Source organism: Zeus faber (genome assembly GCF_960531495.2).
Source record: "Zeus faber genome assembly, chromosome: 9".
In the NCBI taxonomy this organism is placed as follows: domain Eukaryota; kingdom Metazoa; phylum Chordata; class Actinopteri; order Zeiformes; family Zeidae; genus Zeus; species Zeus faber.
The window spans coordinates 17,689,847-17,715,434 of NC_137197.1; the positions used below are offsets into that span (position 1 = coordinate 17,689,847).

General features: G+C 41.8%; 2 protein-coding genes across 4 annotated transcripts; both read right to left on the reverse strand.

The window, feature by feature from the left end:
• Positions 1-1,228: 1,228 nt before the first annotated feature.
• Positions 1,229-18,698, reverse strand: clptm1 (CLPTM1 regulator of GABA type A receptor forward trafficking). 2 transcript variants are annotated; one of them, XM_080006964.1, is made up of 14 exons: positions 18,638-18,698; positions 14,559-14,689; positions 8,231-8,354; positions 7,619-7,777; positions 6,299-6,416; positions 6,114-6,199; positions 5,808-5,928; positions 5,408-5,652; positions 5,208-5,301; positions 4,623-4,813; positions 4,390-4,485; positions 3,528-3,663; positions 2,630-2,797; positions 1,229-2,510 (listed from the first exon to the last, which is right to left on the reverse strand). In XM_080006964.1, the coding sequence occupies exons 1-14, from the start codon at positions 18,686-18,688 to the stop codon at positions 2,329-2,331; spliced, it is 1,902 nt and encodes a 633-aa protein (XP_079863090.1). In that variant the 5' UTR covers positions 18,689-18,698; the 3' UTR covers positions 1,229-2,328. The 2 variants fall into 2 exon arrangements, with proteins under 2 accessions (XP_079863090.1, XP_079863089.1); XM_080006963.1 differs by having other exon boundaries at positions 18,632-18,689.
• A 603-nt stretch (positions 18,699-19,301) lies between these two features.
• Positions 19,302-25,105, reverse strand: tbcb (tubulin folding cofactor B). 2 transcript variants are annotated; one of them, XM_080006876.1, is made up of 7 exons: positions 24,955-25,105; positions 24,339-24,462; positions 24,077-24,220; positions 23,714-23,810; positions 21,980-22,171; positions 21,071-21,143; positions 19,302-20,975 (listed from the first exon to the last, which is right to left on the reverse strand). In XM_080006876.1, exons 2-7 carry the CDS (start codon positions 24,456-24,458, stop codon positions 20,861-20,863), a joined length of 741 nt encoding a protein of 246 aa, XP_079863002.1. In that variant the 5' UTR covers positions 24,459-24,462; positions 24,955-25,105; the 3' UTR covers positions 19,302-20,860. The 2 variants fall into 2 exon arrangements, with proteins under 2 accessions (XP_079863002.1, XP_079863003.1); XM_080006877.1 differs by having other exon boundaries at positions 24,940-25,105.
• Between the last annotated feature and the right edge of the window lie 483 nt (positions 25,106-25,588).

A 25,588-nucleotide genomic window follows, 5' to 3' on the forward strand; every position in this document is an offset into this window, starting at 1 on the left:
CGTTACGTTACGTCACGTCACGTTACGTCACGTTACGTTTCTCGACGCGCGCGGTGTCCTCGCGAGGACCCGTCGGGCGCTCCGCGGCCTTTCGGTGAGCCGAGCCTCGCGAACGACTCGTCTCGTCCACGACCCGGCGGTCGGCGTTTCTGAGGGAATCGGCCGCGAGAACCTTTGACACGGTGAAATGATTCCCTCCGTGTGATTCCGTTCACGGCCCAGAGCCGAAGTTGGGACATTTGTCCGCCGTTCACGCGAAGCGAACGAAGAGTGGGAAGTAAACAAAAAAATAAACGTACGACTCGTTTCACCGAGTCACTCGCCAGGAAGCGAGTCTCAAAAAGGGACTCGAACCTTTCATCACCAGGTTGAAGGATTGGACGGCGTGTGGCATTCCCCATGACGTCACCACCGGAGGGTCGAGTACCTTGACACCTGTCGATGACAAACGTGACAATAATAAATAGTAAGGTTGACATTTTTATGTTTTCATCTTCTCAGATTGTCACTTGTGTTTGTTCTTACTTTCGGTTGTTTTGTCAGGCAAATTAGGATTGTATTCCAAAACTAAAATCTTATATAGTTTGGTAATACATCGTAATCATAAAGTTACTCATCATTTTTTATACATGCAATTAGCGTATAAATATGTATACATTTTGTTAATATAATTATGAATATTAGATCATATACAATGCCAACAGACATCCAACTCCAGCAGCCAAATTTCGCTTATATTTTCCTTATTTTTATTTTACACATTTTTTTATGCCAAAAACAATTTCCGTGTATATATAAATATATTAAATAAACACGTTAAGATTGTTATTACCGTGTCAGTGTCCAAGTATAAAAAAAAGGTTAAAATATCCTCAAGTGGAAACGTAACTGTGTTGTTTCTTCGGGTTGCGTCATGCCCGGACTCTCGCCACATCTCCAGAAACTTCCTGTGTTTCGTTAGACAATTCCAGTGCACGACCAAGTTAATTGTAGTTTCATCAGTAAAGTGTATATTTATTTATTACGTAGTATTAACGAGTTCACGAGTGTTCTATTTGGGTCGCCACTTAATAAATGCGTTGTTGCTAGTGATCAAGGAAACACTGCCATCTAGCGGTAACACAAGAATCTCATCAGTTGGAAATAAGAACTAAACCATCCAGGACCCTCGAACAATCTCCCCCCCACCCCCCTCCAAAAAAGGAAGCACAGACATTTTAAATCACGCTTATGTTTTACTATAAACATGAGTGTTTAAATTTTAATATGTACCAACATGGAGTCGTCTTAACTTCAAGAAGTTACCGCACCCAAAATAAAAACTATAGACAATGTTATTCTTCCAAAACGTCCCTAACCAGAATGAGCGTCCGCGATGCATTTCGGTTCAGAATGTGAATTAGCTGAAAAATAAAAATATTGGAAATCCAGGGAGGAGGGAGGGGCTCCAATTTAGCTATTGCTAGACATTTTGACATCATTAATAACATGACAAGCTGAGACGCTACAGTTTTTGGGACACACATAAGTGACCGAAAATGAAACAAACAAAAAACCCATTGACAATATTAATATATTTATATTAATACCAACAAGGCTATTTACTTTTTTTACGTTCAAGTTTGGAACATCAACCATTAGTTTAAAATTGAGGGAAGCAGTCACTGTTGTGGGGAGTGTTTAGACGGAGTCGTCCATCTTGGTTCCAGTCACACCTCTTACAGACCTCAATTATGGCCCTTCCCAGTTTCTTCTGCCACTTCTCTCCGGTTTCCAAGTCACTTGAAACTTGATGCGCACATGGAATGAAGAGAAAACTGCACAAAAAATAAAATAAAATCTACAAATGAAAGGTTACACTTGGACTTTAGTTTTTTTCCTGTTATTAAAAAAAAGAAGAAAAAAATAAAGAAAATGTGGTGGTACTGCGATGTGTTCCCCTCTCAACCCATGCGTCAAGGCTTTATTGTAACCCTCTCAAAATCATATAGAATACAGTACATCACGTTTTATTTAACTTCACTTGAACCGTTAAAATGAGAGGATGAGGGAGTTTGGTTGGGAACATCATTTTTTTTTTTTTTTTTTTTTTAAACCAAGTCAGCCTTGAACGATTGGCTGCAGATCCCCACACAGAAATAAGAGTTTAAATGGGTTTTTTTTTTGGTTGGTTTTTTTTTTGTTTTTTTTGTGTAGCAACGTCCATGACAGAAAAACAATGACTCCCTTTCCCGGCAAAACGGACAGTCGACCCCGCCAGGTTTGGACAAGTCCTCTCTGCCCCAGGAGTGAGGGCAGCGAGGCAGATAGGGGCAGTGGGGGTCTCAGTTAATCATTCTTCTTCTCCCCCTCTGCTTTGTCTGTGATGGCTGGCGTTGTGCTAGAAGCGGCGTCTCCCTGCACCGAGCTGTCCTTGGAAACGTCCACTCCGCTCGTACCAAACTCGTTGACTCTGTTTGGGTCAACCCGGTAGATCCAGCGCTGATACAGGTAAATGAAGAACACCACATCTGCGTGCGAGAAAACAAGAGATCGCCTGATGTAAAAACCTATATGATCAGCCATTGCATTTACTTTTGTGGAAATCTCACTGTATTTCAACAGAAGCGGGTAAGTAGCGGAGACGCACCATCTCTAAGGCATCCTATTCTGTACATCATGGGCATCTTGATGACAAAGGCGAAAAGGTCATCAATGAAGGTGTTGAGCGCCTTGTAGGTGAGCATCCTCCATGGGAGGTGCGCTACAGACTTCATCTTGTAGTTGATGAACAGCTGTGGCGTCATTGTGATGAAACCTAAAACGCAGGGGAGGACCAGATAAAATACAAAAAAGATAATAATAATAATAATTTAGAAAAAACACAGCATAACATGCACTTAAATCAGAATAAGGTGAATAACCAGAACAAGATGATATTGTGAGTGATGTATTTACACAAATAAGCATTATTTCAATTCTGAAACATTCAACAGTAGTAAAGTCCGGTTGAGAAGTGACGTATACATTCTTTAAATTGCGTAATTTAGCAGAGAATTTCCTGGAAATTTCACTATTCCTGGGTTTTTTTTCTGCCCATCCGAGAATATAAAAAACTCCCCCCCCCCCCCCTCTTTCATTTGGGTTAGCGTGAACAGCATGTCAATCATCATCGCTCCAAAGGGTGGCTGCTGTAACTATTTGTAGAATATAATCAATTAATTGTGGGTCTATAAATGGGAATTTGCTCTTGGCTTTATTCAAATCGGATATTACAAATATGTTGTTAACTTCAGTGTGCATGTAGTGACGGGGCACTATAGGAATGTTTATTGTCAACAAGATGGATAACCAGCAAAGTTGAACCATTTGCTGTCCATGCCTAACTAGCCCCAAAGTCACTGACGTTTACTTTAAACTGACAGCGATAGCAGGTCTGCATGTCCAGGACACCTGTGTATTCAGTGTATATCCGACAGTGTATATTACATGAGAACCAATAAACAGACATTTAAAAACAAGAGCTCCATAAATCATGTGTTACTTACCAAAGGTTAACAAGAAGCCGTACAGCATGCTGAGCACCCATGAGTACCATCCTTTGTGCTCTACATACAATAAACTGTACACAGCATAGCAGCCGAAAAGAGGGTAGAGCAACCAGGACAGGTACTTGAACGCCATCTGAATAGAGGACCAAAAAAAAAAAAAAAAAAGGAAACCTGTTCAAATGTCTTCATTCATCAGTAAATGTTAATACAATTCAAAGGTAATAAATGAGTTAACAATAAAATGTGTGTCTTTTGCGGTATCCTTGTATTATTTCTTTCATACATACAGCCGCATTTTGTTTCTTGCACATAGTAATTCACAGAAGAGAAACAAAATCTTCAAATTCTATCCCTGCGCAGAACAGATACTCCTACAGCTTTTAGGACAAATTTTAACCAGAAATTCTTGACTAACAAAAATACATTGTCATTGACACCTTTAGAATTTGTCGTTATTGCAAAATTTTGAAGAAAAAGTGTTCATTTATATTGCTATTCTACTTCAGACTAAAAGTCTCACTGACTCCTGAATTGATATTTGTTTCTTTGTGTAAGTGTTTATTGTTGCAGCTAAGTGTCTACAATGTGTTGAGCCTGAAGTACAACTTGGAAAAGCTGATCAATCTTTGGAAGAGTGAGTTAACGGTTTTGAAAGGTCGGCTTATGAGAACTGTTAACAGAAATTCCAGTAAATTGTACTATCAAATCACAATACTTTGTACTACAATAAAAAAGTAATAGTTGGTGCCCTAGAATGGTGATCGGATCTAATATGGAAGACGCTGCTAAACTCACGTTGTAAGTTGAATAACATTGTTGCGTTTGGCTTTAATGGCGTGCTGCAGGTGCTTTGACTTACGTCGTCGTAGATTTTGGTGGAGGACTGAACATATGTGGACTTGTCCTTGAAAACCAATCGTGGAAATATCCCACTGATTTTGTTCTCTCTGTCCAACTGTAGGAGAGAAATTAGTTAGGAAACTGTCACAATAAACCAATGGACGTGTAGCTGTTATAAAACAAGAATGAGGGGGGGAGGGAGGCCAATAAAACTAATAAAAAAAACAAAAAACAGGGGGTGCTGTGACTTACTCGAACGTCCATGACCTTGGTGATCTTCCAGAAGTCGATGAGAAGGCCGATGAAGACGCTGACCTGCACCACGAAGTTGGTCTCGTTGTCCAGGATGTAGAGCAGGACGATCAGAGACTGAAACACCCCGAAGATGATGGAGCGCACCGACAAGCCTTCCAGCGACTGGCGGCTGTTCCAGAACTGGATATCTGAACAAGGGGAGGTAGACGGGAAGTTGGGGTGGGCTGACCCAAATACAGACTGAGAGGCGCACACGGAGCGGTGCGCGTCTTTTCAAACGCTCCCAGTGCATTTAACATTTCATGAAGCTGCCTTCCAAAACTTTGACTCAAAGTGTAATCGGCCAGGAGCAGCTGGACCAAGGGCTGGACGATATTGATAGAATTTGATGCTATTCTGAGGATGACTATTATGCTTTCATAAGATATTTACGCATAAGAGAAACATTAGTAATGTGGATATTATGACAAAGCAGGCAGAGATGTCAGTATTAAAAAAATAAAAAATCTTATGTTGATCAGAAAGAAGGTGTAGTGAAGGCATAGTGAGGTGATACATGTACATATACTGTTGTAAACCTACCATTCTTGAAGGCCAGGAACTCAAAGATACTGTGAACAATGGACACAACGATGGTCACTCCCAGGAGGTAGGGGTTGGTCTCCAGAAGGGCCACCTACAGAGACAAGGGGGGGGGACAGCAACAATCTCCGATTTAAATGCGTCTTCTTAAAAATTGAATTCCCAGCTCTCGTCCGTGATCTGAGCCCAAACCGACCGACCTTCACAGAGTCCTGATCCTCGTCGGACTGCTCGTACGTGTCCTCTGGCAGGAAGTTCCACGGCGAGCGGGCGTTCTGGGCGGCGTAGAGCTGCCAGCGCCACAGGGACAGCGGGCAGAAGGAGAGGCGCAGGGCGAGGTTCTCCAGGGTGTCGTTGATGGCGTAGTAATCCTTCTGGAGGTTCCAGTAGTCATTAAAGTACACAATGGGGTAGTAGTCGCCACTGACCGCATCAAATTTGACATCTATGGACAGAATTGGGGGGGAAAAAGGAAAAAAAAAAAAGTCTGAATAGAGAGGCAGCAGGAGCCAAGCAATACAGAGAGTTAAGTAAAAAATAAATAAGAAATAAGAAATGGAGCCTATTCATTGTAGAGGGGTTTGAGTCTGGATATCGTACGTTGATCCAATGGAGGGGGAACGGAGCCCTTGACCCAGGCCGTGTGGTCGTCCACCATGTTGATGGTGAGGTTTGGGTGCCAGTGGGAGATTATCTCTACAGGTCCGTGGCTCTCGGCACGCTATGAAGAGAGAAGCTCAATTAGACAGAAGCACAGCAGAGCTAAAAGCACAGGAGAGAAGTTGAGATTCAGTTTAAAATGGAGAAAAAAAAGAAAAGAAAAAACCAAGACCAACCAAAATCACCAAGTCATTGTTTTTGGTTGGAGAAACATGCTATACCAAAAAAAACAAAAAACAGACTAACTTTGATAATTTCTGGATCCGCTTCCGTCTCTCCTGTCAGTAGATTCTTAGTCTTCAGGAACTTTCTGCGTTTGAATTTGTTCAGCACTGAAAAAGGTAATTAATCAGAAGGTCAACATCAACACTGACTTTTCACTAGCAGATGTGCACGTGTAAAAACACGGAGCCAAGCCTTTGTTTACTTACTTCGAGACGCGTGAACTGTTGCCAGTCTACGATATTGTCCTTTGCGTTTGGGGTCTGGGTGAAATCCACTTTTAGTGAAATAGACATGTATGTAGAGGGAGCCATTCTGCAGCACCTTCTGTAAAGTCAACAACCAGGGAGAAGCTTTTGAGAGTCTTTATAAATCCTCTTTCCCAGAGCAAAAATTGCACTTTTGTAAAAAAAATAAATAAATAAAAATAATAAAAATAAAAATCATTGTATACATCTGCTCTGTATATGGTCTCAGCTGTCTCGTCATTTTGGTCCAAATCATCGTTACTAAAAATACATTGACATTCATTTGATCTTTCTGCAATGATCGTGTTTTCTGCAATTCGTGTGAATTTTCCAGTTTGAGTACATTCCTAACTCACGCTTTGGGTCATAATGACCATATCAGTTAAATATTAACCAATCTGATTATTTTCAGCCTCCAGATTGTTCATTCCAGATAAGGAAAGGTGTAGTGGGGGTTGCAAGTTCACCAGGAAATTGGCAGATATCTAGGCTTGATGGGTAATAAAAAATGGGATTAATTTCTACTAGTGACCTAGGATAAGAAATTAGCATTACAGGAAATGGGCCTGGTTCATACTTTCACATAAATCCCTCAAACTAAAGGCTTTACACCTTTTTAAAATATGAAAAGTAGTCACAACAATTTCAACATCATTTGGTCAATATCACGACCATTGAAATTGTCTTCACTTGGACTTCACACCGACTGCTGCCTCCTAAACACTTTACTCCAGTTAATATTTATCATGTCCCCCTCTCCTTGACCAGAGATTTGTGTCCGATAAAAAATAAATAAAAGCTGCATCCAAAGTCAACGGGGGAGCCACGGGTTTCCTGGATAAAAAACCACTATAACGTTTACATCGACTTCAATGAGTCGTTTTTCTATTCAACGGTTCATGTTTTCCTACTCCACAACCGGTCCAATATGACGGTGGCGCTGATGTACAAACCAAAGGTCCAGGTTTTGATCTTTCTTTTTTTTTTTCTTCCCTCAAATAATAACTTTGAAAACCTTTTTGTATGTGAAGGTGAAATATGAAGTATCTGAATCCTATGTAACACACAGTTCAAATAAATTATTTTGGAATACATTAAAATGTAATGGATTTTAGTTTCGATTTTCTTTGCTCTTTTAATAAAAAGTGCTGCGTGGTTCACTACAGCCTCATGTAACCTTACACATAATACCAACAACAACAATAAGAAGAAAAAAGAGCTTGGAATCGGAATCAATCAGGATCACAACGGAAAAAAACTGTGGATGGGTGCATGCTCCACCTGTGGGATGTCCATCTCCTTATAGTGCTCGTAGCAGCCATCCCCGCTCTCCCCGGTGCTCCAGTCTCCATAGACCAGGTCCCTGTGGAACCAGAACAGGGACTCGGTGTTGTTGAAGTCAGAGAACACCTCCTCCTGTGATATGTACACGTACAAGTCCTGGAGGAAGAGTGAGGAGAAGCATTATGGCCTCAGGAGAGAGAGAGAGAGAGAGAGAGAGAGAGAGAGAGAGAGAGAGAGAGAGAGGGAATGCAGGCAAGCCAGACATTGTGCTGCTGTCTTAAATACTTTTAGAGCTCCATGTCCATTGAGTTCTTGCATTAAAGAAAACAAAAACCGTATAATACACCCGGCCTAACAGTTATTGCAAGCAAGATGATATTTGTTAGTGCAATGAGCCAAATGAAATAAACAAAAACGCGGTCTGGACAGGATTAAAATTTGAAATTAAAAGGAAGGAAGACGAATCTAATAAGACGCCGAGGTCTCTTTGTTTATTTCAGTATTATCTACATCAGTCAGGCCACCAGAGAAATACCCCAGAATACTATTCTCTTGAGGACTAAAACTAAATGTTTGTTTTAATATTATGAGATAAAAAGGCAATGGTACCATCAGGGTGTCTTTGGGGAAGAGGTTTCGGCTGGGCACCCTGGGGGCCCCTGCTGGGGTGGTGGGGTCAGGAGTGGAAGGCCCTCGACGGAACCAGCTACTGATGGCCCAGATTATGAAGATCCTGGAGAAGGAAACAAGCAGGATATGAGGACAGAGAAGATAGATATAGAAATAGAACTTTGCTTGCTTGACACACACAAAGTGGTAAACATAAAAACACAAGACAGTATCTTGTTTGTTTTGAGTGTTTTGATGCGATCTGTGTGTGTAACGGTTGTAGTCGGTCGATAGAATGAGCCTAATCTGATCAAACGCTAACACCTGAGCTAAATCACAAATGCCTCTTGTGAAACATCTGATGTCTTAGGTTAGAGGAATAAGAAAGCCAGTGGCATGTATTAAAATACATTTTGGACAAGGAAGCACGCAAGAGGATCCGTGTTATTCAGCTTTCAACTTGTAGTTTGGTTTGTTTTTTTAATAACATAATAACATTGTTTGGTCTGTAGAGTGGTTTTGGTTTGTTTTTTTTGTGCATTTATCCCGATATTTATTCTGATGTATTCTCGTCATCATTGTAAATGAGGGCATGCCCTCAATTATTTGAGATCAAATAAAGGTTGAATGGATGAAAGAAAGAAAAAAGTTTGCATCGATAGTGATGACAGAGGACTTTCTCAACATTATACATTAGCTAAAATAATAATAACTTAAAACTTGTAGCACTTACCAAATTACGGACTTTTTTTTTTTTACTTCAGTTTTCATTCCTCTGTTGTTTAATTCATTGAACTATGTAGTATGTTACAACATTCGCCTTCATCCTTTTAAGCCTCGCATCCAGGTTAGCTAGTAACTATCTCTCTTGGCACTAATTAACCTCCAACAATACATTAGCCAAAGCAAATCTGACAGCTCACCTGAGATAATTATATATAGTCATGAAAAGACATGGCTGAAATCAAGCACTTCTAATAATTAAAAGAAAAAATGAAAACAGAACATTTTGGTGAAGTAAACCAAGTAGAGTAAACCAAGTAACCAAGTAAACCAATAAAAAAATAAATATAACAGAGGTATACACCGATAAGACACAACATTAAAACCACCACTGCTCGCTTGTGGCAGGGGGCTGCAGACTATAACAAACTACAAGAGCAGCTCCTCCCCAGCCACGAGTGTGGACGCCTCGCTTCGCCAAAACTGAACTCCTTTTATAATCGGTTTGAGTCTGGCAACAGCACCACTAGCTCGCCAGCGAATTGGAGTTTCACGGCTGGGGATGAGCGCGCACTCTCAGTGTCAGAGCATGACGTCAGGGGGGCTCTGATGCGGGTGAACACCAGGAAAGCTGCGGGCCCAGATGGCATATCTGGGCGAGTACTGAAGACCTGTGCTAACCAGCTAGCCCCGGTGTTCACAACAATATTCAACATCTCCCTGACTGAATCAGTGGTCCCGCCCTGCTTCAAGAGGTCCACCGTCGTTCCTGTCCCGAAGATCGCCTCTCCAGCCTGCCTGAATGACTACCGCCCAGTGGCCCTTGCCTCGGTGGTCATGAAGTGTTTCGAGAGGCTGATTAAGGATTATATCTGCGCCTCCCTCCCCAGCACCTGGGACCCGTTGCAGTACGCGTACCAGCAGAACAGATCCACGGATGACGCCGTCTCCCAGGTACTGCACACCATGCTCACACACCTGGATGGCCGGAAGGGGGCCCATGTGAGATTGCTGTTCATCCATTATAGTTAAGCTTTCAATACCATAGTCCCCACCAGACTGGCTGTCAAGCTGAAGGAGCTTGGACTGAACACTCCGATGTGTGCCTGGATCCTGGACTTCCTCTCAGCCCGGTTAGGGTGGGGAAGCACATGTCAAGCTCCCTCACTCTGAACACAGGATCCCCCCCAGGGCTGCGTCCTCAGCCCCCTAGTGTACTCCCTGTACACACATGACTGTGTGGCCAGGTCCAGCTCCAACAACATCATCGCTTGCTGACGACACCGTTGTCGTGGGCCTGATCACCGACGGCGATGAGAATGCCTACCGCGAGGAGGTGGCTGACCTGTCACTCCGGTGCCAGGACAACAGCCTCCACCTGAACGTCAGCAAAACTAAGGAGCTGGACTTTAGGCGTGGATTACAACCGAGGACGCACGCGCCCTTGGTGATTAATGGGACTTCTGTCGACAGGGTGAGCAGCTTCAAGTACCTGGGAGTCCACATCACAGAGGATTTAACATGGACTTTACAAACAGACACTCTGGTGAGAAATGCGAGGCAGCGTCTTTACCACCTCAGGCAACTGAGGAAATTCCGGGTCTAGGTGAGGATCCTCAAGTCCTTCTACTGTGGAGCAGTGGAGAGTATCCTGACAGGCAACATCACTGCCTGGCTCAGGACAGGCGGGCCCTGCAGAGGGTGGTGGGTTCAGCTGAACGTACCACTGGAACTACACTCCCCTCCCTGCAGGAGTTATACACCAGGAGGTGTAGTAGCAGAGCCCGCAGGATCATCAAGGATCCTCACCGATCCTCACCACCCCAACAACGGACTGTTCCAGCTGCTGCGGTCAGGCAAGCGCCTCCGCAGTCACACAGCGAGAACAGAGAGGCTGAGACAGTTTTTTCCCAAGAGCCGTAAGAATTGTCAGTGCTGACCTCACCAGGGGTCCTCGCTGAGCCACACACATAGGCTCCACTACCTTGCTGTACTGTATGTAGCATACTGTACCGCACACTGTGTCACTGTTCTGGGTTGTTCGGTGCTACCCTGCATTGCCCTTGAGTTCTTATTTTATTCTATATATTTTTATTTTATTCTACAGTATTCGACTTACTGCATTACGTTTTAGGAATCAGTTAGTTGGTGAAGTAGAAATTCTTAGGTAGCTACTGTGTTCAGTCTAGGACATAGTGTGTAATCACTGCATTCACATTTCACTGCATATATGTATGAAAGTATGTGACGAATAAACCTCTTGAATCTTGAATAACCACTAATACTGTGTAGCTCCCCCTTAGCTCTGACCCGTGGACGCATGGACTCCACAAGACCTCTGATGGTGTCCTGTGGTTTCTGGCACCAAGACATTAGCAACAGATCCTTTAAGTTGTGTAAGTTGCAAGGTGGGGCCCCTTTGATAGGGCTTGTTGTTACAGCACATCCCACAGATGCTCGATGGGATCGTGCTCTAACCCCAACCATCCACACGACGTAGAAGAAAACATGATTCATCAGACCAGGACACCTTCTTCCTTTGCTCCATGTCCAGTTCTGACGCTCACCTGCCCGTTGTAGGCACTTTTGGCGGTGGACGGGGGTCAACACGGGCACTCTTGACAGGTCTGTGGCAGCCTCATACACAGCAAGCTGTGATGCACTGTGTGTTCTGGCACCTTTCTATCAGAGCAGTATTAACCTTTTTAGCAATTTGTGCTACAGTAGTTCTTCTGTGGGATTGAACCAGAAGGATGAGACTTCCCTCCCCACACGCATCAATGAGCCTTGGGCGTCCATGACCCTGGAACCGGTTTATCGGTTATCCTTCCTTGGGCAACTGTTGGTCGGTACTAACCACTGCAAACGAGAAACACCCCACAAGACCTGCTGTTTTGGAGATGCTCTGACCCAGTCGTCTAGCCATCACAATTTGGCCCTTGTCAAAGTGGCTTAGATCCTTACGCTTGCCCATTTTTCCTGCTTCCAACCCATCAACTTCAAGAACTGACTGTTCACTTGCTGTAGAATATATCCCACCCGACTTGCCAACCTTGGGAAAACATTTTGAGTACCACAACAGTGTAACAGGGAGTCTCCGTGGCGTTTGAGTTACTGCAGCTAAATGACTCCATCAGTTATTCACACCATAGCCGTCTCGTGACGAGGCTAATCCCATCGTATGCAAGCTACTACAGCTCACTACATACAGTATACAAACTAATCTCATTAGGATATACCATTTGAAACGCATCATCTCGTAAAGTTACCGAACATGTTTACCAACTAGAGATGCACCAATAGCAATTCTTGGCCGATTCCCTTTTCTTTTTTTCTTTTTTTTTTCAGACCTGCTGATTCAGATTTCTGATCTACTGTTCGTCAATGACGAATACATCATGTGATCTGATCACACTCACATGATTGGACAGCTGCACATATGGACTAACTCTGCAATTTTCAGTTATCACACTAGTGACATTGCTGATTGTGACAGTTTATTATTGTTCATTATTCACAATGGAACAATAATAGAACATGAAACTGCCACTGAGTTCGAATAAAATAGAATATGGGACCGTCACCAAGTTTCAGTATAATTCAACCTGTAACTCTCACTGAATTTTATTCGGACACAACCTATAACTGACATTGAAATGTCCAGTTCAAACTTCAAATGAAAGTCTCTTTCACTTTAAGTGCAAATATACATTTATATTATATTTATTTCGTACTTTTTAAATAAAATGCAATCATTACAAAAAAAATTAACAAATTAAATAAATGGCCGACTCTTCTCACTCTCATTCACTGGAAGTCATCCTTCGCTCACCGTGCATTAAACCAACTGAATCAAATGGAGCGGCTCGTTTTACTGAGTGACTCATCAAGAACAGAGTCTCAGAAAAGAGTCAAACTTTTCATCACGAGTAGCGCTCCGCTGTGACAGCGTTGAAACAGTCTGTACAATGTTACAATATTATCAGGCAATAAATAAATAATTTATCTGATCTTCTTTGTTTACCTGGAGGTACCTCCAAACAACCGACATTTTCTTTCTTTCGCTCTCTTTTTTGAGCATCAACTACGTTACATTAAGTTGGTATCGAGTTTGAGTATTGGAGCATTTTTACTAATGCAGTACATGAGCACTGTATCAGTGTGTAAATTTCACCGGCACAGAATCTGAAAATATACTTGACACTGATCGACCGGTGAAAACCGACGAATTCCGGCCACCGGCCGATCGATCGGTGCATCTCGCGTTTTATATGTTAACATCACGGTCACATGTTTGTGCTTTATTATAACTCTCCCATTTCCCATTTTGACCTCATCAATGCAGCGTTACACCTCGGTAGATAATAAAACAGCGCTCAATGCTGCTGCGTATCAGTGGATGTTGAGTGAGAGGAGAGGGAGGGCTCACAGAGCCACAGGTCATAGCATCTGGTCCAATCCGACTGCTGTAGTTTAAATACCCAATAAATGTACGGTACTAATTTGTATTGATTGCCTTCATTAAATTACAATAATATATATATATATATATATATAATTTTATTTTTTATTTTTTTGCGTAGTTTCAGCTGGCATTTCATACCTGCAGATTTTGACTAAGAATTGCGTAGTTGGTACACAAAATGCATGCAGGTTGGCAGGTCGGCCCCACCCTTTGACAGGTGCCATGGTAACAAGATGAGCAATGTTGTTCACGACACGTCAGTGGTTTTAATGTTGTGGCTGATCGGTGTATACGTCAGTGTACTCGTGGTATGACCTGGTCTAGAATGTTTTACTTACATAGTTTGGAGCACTTAAACTGAGCACCTGGATAATTGAATGAATTGCTCTGAATAAAAATAACCTCAACATACACGACTCGGACTACGTAGGCCACGGCACCATGGTTTAACCTTTATGTCTCTATGTTTAAATGACACTACACCATTTTGAGGTTAATTTGTAGCTTTTAGTCAAATGTCTGCTTCACAGTTCTGATTGCCCTGATATGTCTGACCTGTAGCATGCCTAGCCAATCTGGACACAGGAGTCCTTTCAAGGTTCCTGCCTTCCTTCCTTCCTTCCTTCATCAACAAACAATATTTTGAATGCGAGGTTTCTAACACCTAGACTGTGATGAAATATAAAATGAGCCCACACTGTTCAAACTACAGTAGTATATCCGGTCTTAAACCTATCTGCATTGCCTTAGGATAGGCCTAGCACAGTGATCTTTTCATCCAAGCAAACGAGTGCTGAAAAGTGTACAAAGCGTATGTAGTTTTCATCCAAGCTCCAGGTTGCTCCAGGACTTATGTACAGTGTCAACTGTTTTCGAGAGATGTGTCACAAGAACTGATGTTTCGGTACAAAATGGTTTCCAAATTTCAGAAAAGCAGAAAGAACCACTTTTCAGTGAAAAGAGTTGGACAAATACGCAGTGATGTCTAGAAAAGACAACAAACATGAAAAAAGGCATTGTAGTGTGACAGCCATTCTTCTTTTTGAGCGTTCAATTGTTGAGGCAGGAAGGAAAAGGGAGGGCGACAGACTTTGATCAAAATTGCAGGCCTAACATGCTGCTGTGAAGCAGGATACACACCTGAAGAGGACTCCTTTGATAACCTGCCATGCATTAGGTGCTTGCTGTTGCGGTGGTTGAGGGTCTGGTTCGTTCCCAGCCGTCTGCAGTGCCTGGCCATCTGTTGCGGTGGCAGTTCCATTGCTACTTACCTGCACACACACACACACACACACACACACACACACACACACACACACACGTTAAATAATGTTTGTTATTACACTAACTGGAAAAGGCCCCTCTAAAAACCTGTTTGGGGAACAAGGGCATCCTGTGGACCAAACAACCGCATGTCCCAGGACTTTAGGTTACGCTGCATTTCACATTGATAAGTGGAGGCACACATAATATTCACGGTGTGAATCAATATCCAGAACACCAACAAAATCAAATCAATGTTTTTTGTGACCTGGAGGAAATCAATTGACAAATATTACAGAAGTTCATCGAGAACTATTTGAGACACAGTTCTCACAAATATTAAAACAGAGACCGTCAAACAAATAAACTAACCAGTAGAAGAAAACCACAACCCCCTCCCCCAGCAAAACTAATAATATTGTAGTACTGGAAACATGAAATGTAATTAGGGGCCTTATTTGGTCGTAAAAGCTTCATAGATGGTTCAATAGAGTGGGACAAGTACTATAGATCCCATTCTGCCTGCCCATTGTTTAACACAATTTCAAGCCATGCCATGTCCAAAAATAAACACAAATGTTCAAGCAATGACTGTGCAGAGATATTAAAAAACATGAACATGAGGTCGCCGTCAAGGAGTCGGTTGTTTGAGCATTCTATCCACTACCAAATGTATCCCCCCCCCCTTTAATATTTTACCCACAGCTTTTAATTAGGGGTATCATGACACACATTTGTATTTCATACCAAATTATTTAGTACAGAGCTGCAGAAACAGAATCCCCTAGGAACAACACAAAAGAACCGTTAACAGTTAAGTGCTGTTTGTTTTCATGTGTGTGTGTGGAATCCGGATGTAGTAGCGTCCCCCTGAGACAGTCTCAACTGACAAATACAAATGAGAATCCCGATCCAGATCAGAACTTCTTTCCCAAACCAAAACCCAATTATGCACGGAGTTTTGTTTCCAGTCTTACCATTAGATGAACATTAACAACCGCAAACTGCCAGTGGTACCTTTCACCCAAGGTGAACACCTTGGGCACCTTCAGTGCCGCTGCTATGCTGATGAAAACGAACTCTTCATCTCCACCAAATCTCTCGCCGATGTGACTCTGTCCCCCCTGACCTTGGGAATAAAGTTATGCCTGCACTGCAAACAGGCCAAATATTTTCCACCAAATTCACCACCCCTCACATTCGCAACTTGCCACACGTTTTGATCTCTCTCTCTCTCTCCCTCCCTCCCTTAAAGCTCATCCACAAAAATCCTCAATTCACTTCAGAGCATCCATAACAAGGCTGTCAGCTCTCTCAGCATTAGAGAGCAGCAGAGACCACATCACCCCCTTTATCCAAAACCTTCAGACTCCCTGTCTGCCGAAATATAAACAGATTCAAAACTTCTCCTTCATACTTATGAAACCCCCCACAGCCTGGCCCCCACCTACCTCACCGGCCTCTTTCATCTCCACAGCCTACGGTCAGAAACTAGCATCAGAGCTGGACTACAGGGCTTTCAATCGCCCTTTGTTTTTTTTTTACATTGTTATTATCCCTGAGTATTCTCTGTATTTTGTCCACCGTGTATAGTGTCTTTAAATATTTTGGAAAGTGTTATATAAATAAAGTGTGTAATCACTGAGGGCATTTTAATAGGAAAATGTCTAAAGGAGACACTATGCAGTTTAGTTGTACTATTAAACCAATTTGCAATTTTAAGAATGCCAATTCAATGGGGTACAGGCGATTGTAATCTTTAGCCATTCCATGACACAAGCCCCCCCACCACCACCCCATGTGGTAGGGCCACATTGTATTCAAGTGACACAATAGGCAAGCACACGCTAAGTCATGAGACTTTTGTATTATCTGGACCTAACATCTCTCTCTATACCACAATACAAGGGAGGCCAGTGGTACGCTGAGATCTAAACAGACAAAGCTCAAAATCTAAATACATTAATATAATAGCACTGCCTCACAATTGTAAAAAGCAATAGTTTTCATATTTGTAGCCCAGCCTTAGAAAGCTGAAACTCTTATTTCATCAATGCATTTGCTTTGCAGTGGAGAACATTTCAGCCTCCATTTATTTGCCAACAGATGTGAAATATTTCAATTACCTAGTTGTACACATTCAGGTCGAACAAAAATAGGTTCTACCAGTTAAAGCAGTCCCGTAATGACCTATAAAGCAGAGCACATGATTACACTTTAAAAGACCTGGTAGAAAACGGGAACAAAGTCAAGGCTACGAATGGTAGAAAATAGGAAGAGTCAGGATTCCATTCTGTCGTCACAGACAAAGAGTTGTTTTTGGAGCCATCAAACCAATAACCACTGCACAACAGGCAATGGACCAGCTATTTGGTCACACCTACAGCAATGATTCACTTTTTCATATTCATTCAGCAAGGATTAACAATTAACTTCCTTGACAGGTTGCTCATTAGCCCAAATGTTCCATGCAAGGCATTGTCAGTGTTGCATCTCTCTGGCAAGGCGACGACAAACAGCCCTTATCTGTCTTGGAGGAGACTGCGCGCACACACAATGTTGTTCATCTGAATTAAATGACGACTGAGTGTGTGTTACAGATTAAGAAATGTGCCTTTTTTTGAGAGAAATGCGGTAAAGTGAATTTACCGGTATATCCCATGTATGTGAACTATTGAGAAAAAATATTCCACAGACGAGCCAATATTCGGTGCCTGGAGCCTGTTCTGTGGCCCGCTGAAACGCTGTATCATGTACTGAACAAACGTCGGCGCCGGAGGCCACATTTGTTTTTAAAATCTGCTTCTTATTGTCTCTTTATCGTCTTTTTCCAATTGAATGAATACATTGAGTTCCTGTTTAATGTCGTTTTGCCTTTAGAATTCATGATCTGAGCACTCTGCTTTCATTTTATCTGTTAAAGCACTTTGTAAACTGTGTTTTCAAAAGGTGCTATACAAATATAGCTATTATTATTATTATTATATTACACACGCATTCCCTGAAGATAAGTACATATACAATTATAAATGGGCTAGTAGCCTGCTCTAGATGAACCTAGAGGCATTCATCTCAGTGTGATAAAAGAGGAGCCACCACTAGGGCTGTCACGATGTTGACATTTTAGTTGACGGTCAAATTCATACAAATGTCGATTACGCATCAGTTTGTCTTCTGTCCCATTCACGCCACATGGTTGACGCTTATAACAGTTTAATAACAACGTACGAACACTTGTGAGGCACGTAAAGAAATACAGGGAGACGGCCCATTTCCCCCGAACGCCACCGACGTAAACGAACCGAAATCGAACCGTGTTTGAGGCATCGAACAAAACGGTTTGGATCTGGATTCAAACTCCCCCTGAATTCGGGTGGAAAACACGTGATTGTCGAATGTGACGATTGTCCAAAAAGGTCGAGATCAGCTCAAATAATCGCGACGGGGCCGTTGCGTGATAACGGTGACACCTCGACCCACGATTGGGAAATAATAATAATAATAATAATAATAACGTTGGGTCTCTCGGTATGAGGCGGTTGTTTAAATCGACACTGCCATCGTGAACTGGCACTTTTTCGGATGCGACGCTAGGGTCCAACCGTGACAGCGGCCAAACGTTGAAGAGACATTAATACCACACTAATTTAGCGACGTAGATACTGAAATTTAACCGAACTGTTTGACAACATCCGTGTTGCGTTTGTGTTTTTTGGGTTGTTGTTTTTTTGTTGGGTTTTTTTTTTTTAATCCGGACTGCGCCGGCGAGGCCGTGCGTGTGTGTGACATCCGCACCGCAGCGGCTACGTAAGCGCGGAAACACGGCGTGGAAAGCCGTGAAACGCCCGAGACCTCCGCACGACCGCGCGCCGGGGGCCGAGGGCGAAACACCCGCGCCTCCATTTCGATCGAACGCCGTACGCGTTGGCGTCCCGCGCGATGTCATTCACCTTTACCTCGCCGTTGCTCACTGTCGCCCGAGCCGCTTCGCTCTCCTGCGTCGCCATCTTCCCCGTCTCAGTCGCGCACACGGCCGGTTGGGAAATCTCAGTCGTTCTCGCGAGAGCGGACTACGGCGGACTATAATGGAATGGAATAATGACGTGGGTTTCTCACGGTTCGATTTCCCTGCACGCTGTGACCCCGGGGCCCTCTATGCAAACCCATTGACGAAACACCAAGAATCGACCGGAAAAATACATGCGGTTTGTTTACGTGATGTTATTTTGTATATATTTTGTATTTATTAGTATAAAGACAAAATGAACCGTGACCATAATAAATAAGAATTGATTTACAATTGGAATATAATTTCTATTCTATTTATTTATTCTTATCCCATGAAAAACCCATGGTACATACATTTTGGTAATGGATATTACCCTGCACATATTTTTTGCTTTCTAGTACATATATTTGCCTGCTTCATTTCGCTGTCTTTGGAGTTTGCCCTTTATTATTTCACTACACCGTACTGGTATGACTGTATGTAAGACAAAATCAAATCTTCAATCTATATCCCCCAGCTTGGAGGTTGAATGGGTCTCCAAATCAGCATTATTCCTTCTTTGCATACATTTTGCGTTTTAATACAGCATTCAAGACACTCCCAAGAATGACCATCTTCTGATAGTGACATTTATTGTGTATTCACAAAAATATAATCTGCCAAAACTTAATTTTCACTCTTTTTGTTACAACTCAACTATTAACTTCCAATACCAGGATGTAGACGCACAGAATGTCCTTACTTACAAGTTGGTGATTTTGAACAGCTAATAGGCACAGCAACCAATAAGAACATTAACAATTTTAACAGAGCCTTGTCAAATCCAGGCATGGTGGTAGAGACAGTTGAAACAATTACATTACACCATACTTTATATAGGATGTGATGGATTGTGACTCAATACGATGCAAATTTCCAATTTACAATGCTAGATTATCAAAATGAATGCTAGCCCAACCGGTGGTGGTGATCATTCAAAACAATGATTTGGATCATAAACAATCACAGTATTAAGTTGTAAGCATGTTAACATTTGTTTGTTGTTCTTGGACTATCGTTCTAACACAATTACAGCTTTGCTTTTTTTAACAAAAAACAATGCAAGTGGAGCTTGCTGTGTTCCTAAACAGTTATATACAATCAGCTTTATACAGTCCGAAAATTCAATTGCATGGAAAGTAACAAAGGACAAAAACATCTTAAATTTCAAAAGAACTATAACTTTTGAAAAAATAAAAAGTTTTACATTTCATGGGAAGTAAGCTCAGAGGTAAGCTTGCCTAATTTGGACCTATATAGAGACAACTGTATATCTGTGATGCCTGGATCCATGCAGACACTGACCTCAGACATTTAAAAAAACAAAATTAGGCTAAACTGAATTAGATTACAAGAGGGTACATGGAATGCAAGGAGTGGTTCCAAAACATTAACCTCTTGGCTCCACAGAGGGCCTGAAATTACATGGAAACTCAACCTTTATTTTCATTTTGTTTTGGTTTCATTATTAAGTCATTCAATTTGACTTCCGATCACAAACTTCAGACAATAATTGCATAGCCAAATGTTCATTTAACCTGTTCTAACATGTTAATTTTAATAGTGGAAATAGGACTTCAATTATCACCCAAGGCCTTCTTAAACATCAGACGACTGCATTTCCTGTGGATGCAAGCATGACAGATTTGCAATATCTATCCATCTTTAAGAGTTTGATTAAATGAGTCAAGTGTCAAATGAACGCTTACGAAAAACAATATTTCAGTAGAGCGTCATCACTTGAGCTTTGAGAAGGGACATGAAACGGACGTACTCCAGAGCCTCAGTATGCCAACTGAACGCAACATGCAACAAAAGCTAAATATTTCCCAACTCTTCTTCATCAAACCTTTGTTAACCTCTTCATCTTTTTGTATTTAGACTCAAATAGACCCTAAGAGAGCTAAAAACCTACCATCAACACCGCACTGATAGCATTGACAATAAAAATCAAAGCATAATGAACTTTTCAAAGAGCTTTTAGGGTACCAGTTAAACCTTCTGGACCAACATAAAACCAAAATAATAGCATTAGTTGCAGTTACAGAATCCGCTTTTAATCTCTGTATTTCTCTGGATTGTTGAAATGTTAAGGCATAATCCCCTCCACCCTTATCAACTGCATCCTAGTTTACATCTCATCCAGACCATAATCCTCTTCGGGAAAGTCTCCCACTGTGACATTCAAGGGCTTCACAAATGCGCCATATTTGTTCTCGCATTCAAAGTATTGCTTCCCATTGACGCTGCACAAAAAGAGGGAGAAAGAAAACCGGAGTCAAATCAAGAGTCAAGAGTAAAATCATGAAAAGTATGCACAGCACCAACACAGCACGCCTACCTCCCGTCGTGTTTTCCAAGGGGCTCATCGTACTTCACTCCCACCCAAAAGCCCGGCTTGAAATCTGTTGTACCTGGAACCATGATGAGAGAAGAGATCTAGATCTTTACTGCAAGGGATTCCCAAACTTGGCCCTGCGACCCTTAGGGGTCATCGAAAGAAATATAGGAGCACCCGTCTCAAGTGTGCGACTGAAGTAGAGATAAGAAAAATATTTAAATATTCCAAATTCAGAAAAAAAATAAAAAAAAAATAAAAAAAAAAGGGCATTTCAATTACTCATACGTGCCCATTCATATGTAAGAATTTCTAAGACATTTTAATGGCATTGTTCAGTCCTATGTTCCACAATGGAAGACGAAACCGCCGGTTAAAGTCATACACCCGGGCACGACACTATTTGTGACTCAATTGCAGAGCCCTGAAGCACCGCCCCCCGCTGGCTCGCTGTAAAAGCTTGTTAATAGCAATACACCCGCCAAGTGTGAAGTTAATCGGATGAACGGTCGTCGAGATAATCAAAGGACATACATACATACATAAATAATACATACAGATAGACTCCATCCTTTATAGTTAGATTAGATTATTTCAAAATAAAACTTATTTTTTAGTTGGATTTTAACAATAGACACAGTCGTGACGAGGCGGGAATTTCACCGTCACCAAATCTGTATAAATATCAAATAATTAGTATTTTACGAATGTAGTTCAGTAGAGGTTATTGATCAGAGTTAGATTTTCGATTATTAAAATGGTGTTTTGTTAGAATTAGACCAGTGATCATATGATATTCTCCTTGTGTGATCAACAAAAATAGGTGATCTAATGGGAGTTATTCCTGAACACAACTTAAATCAAAATTCCAGACAAGTACAGTAAGGCTGGGCTCGTTTCAAACGCACTTACCAACAAACATGACGGTGCCAATCCTTGGAGGTTGCTCTGGGACTCGCACTTGGCAACGGTTGCCGACTGCAATGGCTCCAGCGGCTTCCTTTTCCTCAGCTTCTCGAGCCGCCAGCTGAGCTGATTTCTTTGCCATTTCTTCATCATTGAAGCGACCAACTCGCTGCTTTTTCAAGAAGGACCTCATGGAATCTGAGGGATGGATGGTTGGTCAGTAGGTGGCTTCATGACCTATATTCAGAATATTGTCTACAGCCTACTTTCACATCCCATGGCATACGAAAACAAACAGAATAGTAACAGGAACCATGTCCAAAAGGAATGATGGTACCTTCATAACAATGAGCAAAGCGAAAAAAAGCAGATATATGTGACACATGAATAAATTATGTGAATCAAATGTAATTTGTTGAAATATTATGGATGCAACGGTACAGGGTATGTTATCGAACCGTTCGGTACGCCCCCTACGGTTCAATACACACACGTGAACGGTAGAAGTCCACTGGACGCGTTGGCGCAGCGTATGGGTGTGGTGCGGCGTGCTTGAAGTGCTGCTTCCTATTTAATCCATTGTTGCAGTTCCAACAGCCACGTCAGCCACACGGGGCCGTGCAGCATTTCTCTATTTTTGCGTGAGAGGTCTATTTTATTTTATTTTCCCAACTGCGTGGGGCTATGCCAGCCTTTTCAATAAAAGCACAAGATAAAAATAAATAGAAATGTTTTTTGTTTTTTTTAAGAGTGCAATCAATCAAGGTGTCCAGTCGGAAAATAAGCCCCTGATATGGCTGTATCGCTCTTTATTACAAACTTCTCCACTCACACTAAGTAGTGTCGGGTCGTTCACAAACGATCTGGTTCTTTTGAACGGCTCTTTTGTATGAATGAAGGGATTCTTGCTGGGTGATGAGCCGTTCTTTTTTTTTGTCAAATTTTACAGTTTTATGTTGTGTTGTTTATTTAAGATGCCGTCTCCTGCCCCCGGAAAATATTTCCCCCTCAATGTAAGAGATTGCCCATGCTCCTCCCTCGCAAGGAGGTGCCCTGGCTGAAAAGGAGCGCACCCACTGTCACGTCAGGTTCACAAAGCGAAGGCACACAAGCACTGGTCTGACTGTGAGGTTTTACTTCAATAAGTTATTTTACTATTATTATTTATGTGTGGAAAAATACTGCTTATGCCTGTTCTACACAAAAATAACTTACTATAGTACAATTTTTTTTGTTAAACATTTTTTAAATATAAAAACACACACACACACACACACACACACACACACACACACACACACACACACACACACACACACACACACACACACACACACACACACACACTCCTATTGCCCGGCGCTACTCATTTGTATAAAGTTGAAACCTGCTCAACTTTCCTTCTCGCCGGAAAGCTGTGAGCTTATCACCGGTCGTCACTCCACCCCTGCACCCGGATGAAGCCACACTCCGTTTGAAATGCATTGTAGCCTGTTGCTTTGCAGCGCCCCGTCATTGGTATTGTGACCCTACCATTACACTAATTATTTGTAGCAGACTACTATAAAACAATTTTTTTTTTTACACTTTTTACATTTTTTTAATTATTTTTCTTAAATATAAAGATACTGCAACCATACCGTGGCCCCAAATCCGTGACACATACTGTTGCATCCCTATTAAATATAAGACAAAACCTAACCACTTGATGGAGCTTACACAAAAGTAGTAAGATTGTACCTTTTCTCTGATCATAAGCATTGTCTGAGATTTCAAACTTCTCCACTTTGGACACGTCACTGAACTCCCCTTGCTGAGCTCCACTGCGGTCAGTAACCTGCAAAAAAAGATTATATTCCTCCATCACATCATTTTCATAAGTAGCTATTTATTACAAAACTCATGGCTAACGCAATATTAACCATGGATAAAACTATTTTGTTATAATAAAGTTGTTTGCATTGAATGTTTTTTTCTTTCATCTGCAAGGTTTTTATTTACTGTAAAGTTTTCTGCATTTAATTCCTGTCAAGACTTTACAGGTTTAGGACCCAGAATCAGCACCTGTGCATCCCCAGTGTCTACCAGTGAACATCCACGTACATGTATTCTGCAGTCGTCATCAACAGGATAGGAACCAAGCAAGGCGTTGTCGTCATCTAGTTTCTGCAGGAACTTATCGCTCACACTAAACAGCTCAAGATCCATGAAAGGGGCCTGGGTTCCGACGACCATCTCCAGCTTCCCCTGTACCGCGGAATTACAATATACACACAGTATACATTATGCGGGCAAGGTCTCTGACCGAACCACCCGTCAAAGACAAATGAAGAATTCCTTCGGAGGTTGTATCACTGGAACTCACCTTGAATTCCGCAATGCTGATACCTCTGTTGAATCTGCGACTGTGTTCAAAGGTGCTGATGGTGCTGGTCAGGCGCACATTCACCGTGGGATTGGTGACGACTGTCACTCCACCGTCCATTATTCTGTGAATAACAGTTTGTATAAGAAGAGGCGAAAATGTTTATAGTAGTTCTGGACGATATAGAATTGATATATCATTCCACTGTTTAGGAATAACAGGCAGAATGTTGTTTAAATGTTACCTTTTACTTAACAGTAATGGTGCATTGCAGTATATATGTAAAAAATGAACTATTTCTCTCAGATAGACGGATCAAATAGATAGACCCTTGATTTCCATTTTGTATGAATTCACCAACAGCCACCTCCCCGAGACAATTACATCGACAAACCGAGGAATTTCTTCCAAGTATATCGCGTTTGCAAGTCGAACCAGTTTGTAAATAAATTAACTGACAGAGTTTGCCAGCTGCCTGGTGGATGTACACATGGGAAGGGGTGATGCTGGCTAGCTAATGTTAGTCGGTCACATAAAGCTAATCAGTCATGCTGGATGCAGTCGTCGCAGTTAGCTTACGCTATTTGGGTAACATACTTACTAGCGCGTAACTTACAGATATGTTCTTCGGAGCGACAAAGAACTGTAGAAAATAGGGATGGGACGCTTGATATCAACGGCAGTGTTGACCAATGTTAACAGGGAGAACGGGATGAATGCTTTGTTTTAAACTCTGGCTGTTTTGTTCCGACGTCAAGCGACACCGACTTCCTACAACGCCCAAGCCTGGAACGTTCGTTCCGCCCACAGCCCGCGGTGGACCAATAGAAAACGAGGGTTTGCCTCGACGCGCCCATTTTGATCAGATTGGCACTATTATTGACCAATCATTACGACGCGGGCGAAACTGCCCCTTGCGGAGGAACTTTGGACAATTCAGAATACAATACAAAATAAATACAAATACAAATGGAAAAAGATGAATGAAAAACTACAATCCTCCAATCTGCATAATTTTTTTTAAATGCAAATAAACAGTATTACTTTTGGGTTAACTAATCTATTACCCATTTTGTAACAAAAAAAATATAGCATCATTTATATGTGAATTGATTTTCAAATTCAAATCAAATGATTTACGTTTGGAACCTGTATGCAATTGTATTTTGTTAAATAACACATATTGTTTTGGGGGGTTGGCTCATGCTTCTGTTTGTTGCAGTTGAAAATGTTATATATATTTATATGTA